Source organism: Capsicum annuum, chromosome 12 (genome assembly GCF_002878395.1).
Source record: "Capsicum annuum cultivar UCD-10X-F1 chromosome 12, UCD10Xv1.1, whole genome shotgun sequence".
Taxonomy (NCBI): Eukaryota; Viridiplantae; Streptophyta; class Magnoliopsida; order Solanales; family Solanaceae; genus Capsicum; species Capsicum annuum.
The window spans coordinates 214,296,661-214,302,563 of NC_061122.1; the positions used below are offsets into that span (position 1 = coordinate 214,296,661).

A 5,903-nucleotide genomic window follows, 5' to 3' on the forward strand; every position below is an offset into this window, starting at 1 on the left:
TCATCAAAGGAATAAGCCTTTGCCGCAGCATAGAATAGATAAAGATGTTCTCTGTAGTGTTGATTTACGCAAAGATTTTTAGCGAGGTGCCTCATGCAAAGTCCGTGATGTGCACGACTATATACATAGGAGAAAGCATTGGCTATGCTAATGTGCTTGTCGAAGATGACACATAGATTTGGTTCATCTTCTATGATAGACTTCAGCTTCTGGAAGAAAAATGTCCTAGAAGCATCATTCTCTTTATCAACGACACAAAAGGTAATCTGAAATATATAATTTTTGGTGTCCTGTGCAACGGCGCTCAGCAGAACGCCCCCGTACTTCCCATAAAAATATGTGTCATCGATGGCAATGACCTTTCTCATGTGGGCATATCCTCATATGCAAGCTCCGAATGCTAAGATCTAGTAAACGAACAATCCATCCATCCGGTTTACCATGATAGAGTAAGAAGACCCGGGATTTAATAACTCCACCATATGGGAAAAAGCCATCAAGCAAGCATATCCGTGCTCCGATATCCCGCGAATGATGTTCTTCGTAATTACACTTCCTTTCCAACACATCCAATAGCTTGCGTTGCAACGCAACTCCTTAAATGATTTACGCATGCTGAAGCAATCAATTTGGAGGAGACTTTTTTGTGCCTGCGGGTGGCATTTTCAATGCCGCACGTGTGCATCCCGACATACTTGTATAAGCAAAATCTGTCCGAGGTGTCATTGAATAATCTTCCATATTAATTGTATCATTGACATCGTTCTCGTAATCATTCAAATCATCGTCGACTGCCGGGCGCCGCGGTGGGGGTGCTGATGAATTCAACGGTACTTTAAAGGAACTCTCAACCACAGTTATCCTCAAAATTAGCCTAAATCCATGTGCATCAGCATCCATTATGTACATCAGCACACGTACATCGCTATTTATGATTGTAGGATTCACTTTTTCCCTCGAATGCATTACAGAACTAATCACCACATCGCTCGGTGCGCAATCTAGATCCCTGCTCTGCATTACGCTTGCAAAAAATTCATCGTACGAACTATTGCGGCAAACAGGAATGGGAATTGTCACCTTGGTAAATGATCTCCATTTCCAACATTTCAAAGTCTCCACCCATTCTCCCATAAAATCACCAGAAACCAGAAAAAATTCTACAATAGACATCCTAGAATTAAGCTTCGGTCGATGGTAGATTATGCTTATGGTCTATGTCGTATTGTATGCATGATCGATGACTGGCGAGGACGGGTCGATGACTGCTTAGATTTTTGTACAAATACTTCAAATTGCAAATATTGCTTCTAATCAATGATTGTTGGGTTGATGGAATAAAGAAATGAACTACTGTAATGCACTTTCTAAAGTGGTTTTGAGTAATGTGAGTGATTTAAAGCTTTTTAACAATGGTGGAAAGTGTGTTTGAGAAGATAGGAAATAAATGGGGTAATAATGGATGCAATGGACAAGCTTATGATGTTTGTGGACTAATTTACAGCTGATCGCCAGAAAATAACACTGAAAAAATGGTCGGAATCGGAGCTTTTTGGTGGAAAAAATAACCACTTTCTATTTTTAGCTTTTGAAATTATTATTTTTAATATTTTTGGAAACCTAGATATTATTTTTATATATATAGTGGTGGATGATGGAGTGGGTTAAAGTGTATTATCAAAAACTTGTGGGTGAATTTATTAAGTTGGAAGTATTGGGTTAAAGTGAATTATTATAAAGGTTGGAGCTGAAATTTTTAAGTTGGAAAAGTTGGTGGTGAGGTGGAATTAAGTAGGTTTTTGACAAAGAATTTAAAACTTGTGGGTATTTGACAAAATAGTTTGGATAAAGAGTCTTTTTGGCATAAAGGCCCATGAAACAAAGTATTTTCCACTGTTGATCCAGAAGTGGTCCCTATATATAGGAGAATGCATTTTGAGAAGTATAAGACAAGTATATTTTTCCACAGTAATAAGCAATAAACTCATTTTTCCCATTTTGTTCCAATGGCTACTACCAACTCATCAGTCAATGAAGTGATTGTGGCCATAGTGCCATTTCCTGATTACAACCATGTGAATCAGCTCTTCATTCTTGCTCGCTTCATCACGTCCCATAATATACCAGTACACTTCCTCTCCCTTGCTGATCAGAACCAAGATTTGAAACACAGCATCCAAGGTGGTCTCGGAGCCTCAATCATCCATTTTGAAGACCTCATGAGACCTCCGATAGAGAAAGATGATGCTGGCTATGATCCGATTCTAATGTTTCTGAAAAAACTCAGGGAGCCCATTCATAAAACATGTGTTCACCTCTCAACCAACTCAAAGAGATTAGTCCTAATTCATGAATTTCTAATGACCGAACAGATTTGGAATGTCCATACATTCCCAAATGTTAAGTCTTATATCTTCCACGCAGGGTTGGCTTTTAACAAATATTATTACCTCCAACAAAGTATTCCTTATATAGTTGATGATGATCATGAGAAATTGGTCAAGAAAATGCATGATGAGTTTCCATTGTTGGAGCCACATGTGAAATTGATGGTTAGAATGGAGCATGAGTTGACGTTCCACTCCAGAGAAATCATAAACTCATGTAAAGAAGTGGAAGGTAAGTACATAGATTTACTTGCCAATGCAAAAGACATGCCGTTATGGGCTTTTGGTCCATTTCATATGTTGATAGAATCACATAAATATATCTGTTCTTTGTCTAGCTACATGATTCATAATGAATGCCTGGAATTTCTCGACAAGCAAGATGTTAACTCAATAATATTCATCTCGTTTGATCGACCACTACATTATCACAAGCGCAAGTCAATGAGCTTGCTCAGGGTTTAGAATAAAGCAACCATAGATTTATTTAGGTACTTAGTAAAGGAGAATGTATGGGGAAAGATACAGGGGAAGTAGGAAAGACTGAACTACCAGAAGGGTTTGAGGAGAGAGTGGAAGGAAGAGGAATGGTGGTAAATTGGGCACCACAGTTAGAAATCTTGAGGCATTCATCTACGGGTAGTTTTTTGAGTCATTGTGGGTGGAATTCATGTGTCGAGAGCATTAGCATGGGAGTGCCTCTATCAACTTGGCCAGTCAGTTACGATCAGCCATCTAACGCTATGTAACGAATGTGCTTAAGATTAGAATATCTATCAGGAGTTGGGCTCACTGTGAGGAATTGGTAACAGCATCAACCTTTGAGAAAGCTGTGAAACATTGATGGGTACGACAGAAGGGGAAGAGATGAGGCAAAGGGTAGTGTAATTGAGCAAAAAGATCTAGAGCTCTGTTAGCCATGGAGGACTTCCACGCAAGGAAATGGAATCTTTCATTTCAAATAGGCATAATACATAAATATGACCCTAAACTTGACACCAAATTATAACATTGACCTTAAACTTTGATAGTGCACAAGTAGGCCCTTTAACTATACTAAATCTGAACAAAAAGACACTCCGATTTTGCAACTAGATGCGTTTACCTCACTTGCTTTGACGTGGATTACTAATCCACTCATATGGTGCCACCTAATAAAAAAAACACATTATAAGTATGACCTTTAACTTTGTCGGTGCACAATTAGGCCCTTTAACTATACAACAGTTGAACAAAAATACCCTTTAATTCCAACTCGGACGCGCACCATTTTGCGTGTAGAACACGCGTTTTGCCACATAGGATCGAGGTGTTTATTTGTTCAGATTTTGAATAGTTAAAGGTCCTATTTGTACATTATCAAAGTTTATGGTTAATGTTATAATTTGGTGTCAAGTTTAGGGTCATATTTATGTATTATGCCTTTCAAATATTATCAAATAACTTTCGTGTGTGTATAGGGGGGGGGGGGGGGGGGGGTTTTTTTTTTTTTTTCTTTTTAAAAACAGGGAGGGGGGGGTGGTTTTCCTTTCTTTTTTTTTTTTTCTTTTTTTTTTTTCGGCCCTCTTGTGGTGTTTGTGTGGTGGGGGGGGGGGGGGGGGGGGGGGGGGGGGGGGTCTTTAATGATATTGTATCCTTACAATCAGTGAAGGTAGGTTGCATGTCCTTCCTGATTTGTTATCTCTTAGTTCTATTAACCTCCCTTGGAAACAACTTGATAGCAAAAGCCAGAAGTCATATACGGATAATAGGAGTATATATGATATGTCCATAATCTTTACTTCTCATAATCTTCATATACTTATATTGAAATTGAAGAATGTTTTAAGAACAACGTCTAGCAAGGTCAATTTAACATATCATCACTAAATTTTATCCATTCTGTATCAGTAAAGTAACAATACTACCCTTTTTCTCACTAAAATCACTAAACTAAGTGATAAAAAGGTGCCTTCGAAACTCAAAGAGAGATAAGTTCTATAGTGTGTTGATTAGATCGACGTTGTTGTATGGAGTGGGGCGTTGGCTAGTCAAAATCTCTGATATCCAGAAGATGCATGTTCCGGAGATGAGGATGTTGTGGTGAATGTGTGTACATATTACGAGTCATAGGACTAGAAATAAGGATACTCATAAAAAGGTGGGAGTGACTTCCGTGTTAGACAAGATGAGGGAAGCGAGATTAAGATGATTTGGACATGTGAAGAGGCAATGCACAGACGCTCTATTAAGAAGGTGCAAGAGGTTGGATATATAAGTTATGGAGAGAGGTAGAGGTAGGTTGAATATATATGTATGGTGCAACTTCAGGTTACCAAGTACAAAACATTAGATAGGAGGGTGTGGAGGACACGTATTCTAGTAGAAGGATAGTTGATAGTGGAGTGTTAACTTGATTTTCGAGGACCACGGTTGATCTGTGTGTGTCGTTGTACTAGCAGTTTTATTGTAACTCTAGTTTTTGATATTTCTCATCGTCTATTGTTTATTTTGTTTTCGATTATCACACTATTTTATTGTTGCGGCTCATGTTAATTTCTTGTCGGAATTGTTAGGTTTCCCTTATTAGTTGCTATGTCTTCTTCACTGTTTCCTTCTTCTGAATTTCATCGGGTATGTTGTTGTCGTTGTCATTGTAAATGTTCATCAAAAGAGTGGGACATGCATTGATGTTTTTCTCAGATGTGTGTATTGCATGTTGTATATTTTAATATTGACCGGAAAAAAGTACTCTATATGTAGGACAATGCATGTTGATAATAAAAGAAGTATGAGACAAATATTCTATTCCAAATTAATCACCAAACTCATTTTTCTCATCTTGCTCCCATGACTACCAACTCATCAGACAGTGAAGTGATTGTGCCATGGTGCCATTTCCTTATTACATCCATCTAAATCAGCTATTTGTTCTAGCTCGCTTCATAGCATCCCATAATATACCAGTTTAGTTCCTCTCCCTTGCAGATCAGAACCAAGATTTTAAACTCCGCGTCCAAGGTGGTCTCGATGCCTCAAATATCCATTTCGAGGATCTCTTAGTAAAAGATGATGATCCAGCTGGCTGTGATCCGATTCTGATGTTTCTTAAAAAACTCAGGGAGCCCATTCTTAAAACATGCCTTGAACTCACCACCAATGCAAAGAGATTAGTCATAATTCATGACAATGTAATGATCGAACATACATGGGAAGTCAATACATTCCCAAACGTCATGTCGTTTATCTTCCACGGTAGGTCGCCTTTTAACAAATACTAGTATTCATATCCGCGCTGAAAAAACCTGTGATTAAAGAAAAAATTGACCTAAAGGAGAAGATATATTTCATGAAATAATCTTTTTAAAACCAGAAAATAGGGAGTTAAGAGGTAAAAATAAAAATGTAATATTTCTTTATGGATTGACGTTAAACTGATAAAAAATTAGGCAAATCTCACTTTGCTCCAATTAATCATGAGAAAAGGCTCAAATATGTCACTGAACTATAAGAAATGGCTCATTTATGTCATCTGTT

At 37.9% G+C, this 5,903-nt stretch overlaps 1 protein-coding gene across 1 annotated transcript; it reads left to right on the forward strand.

Annotated features, from left to right (window-relative positions):
* Window positions 1–1,973: 1,973 nt before the first annotated feature.
* On the forward strand, window positions 1,974–5,671 carry LOC107864122 (zeatin O-xylosyltransferase). Its single transcript, XM_016710398.2, has 2 exons — window positions 1,974–2,619; window positions 5,355–5,671. Exons 1-2 carry the CDS (start codon window positions 2,007–2,009, stop codon window positions 5,645–5,647), a joined length of 906 nt encoding a protein of 301 aa, XP_016565884.2. The 5' UTR covers window positions 1,974–2,006; the 3' UTR covers window positions 5,648–5,671.
* Window positions 5,672–5,903: the final 232 nt, after the last annotated feature.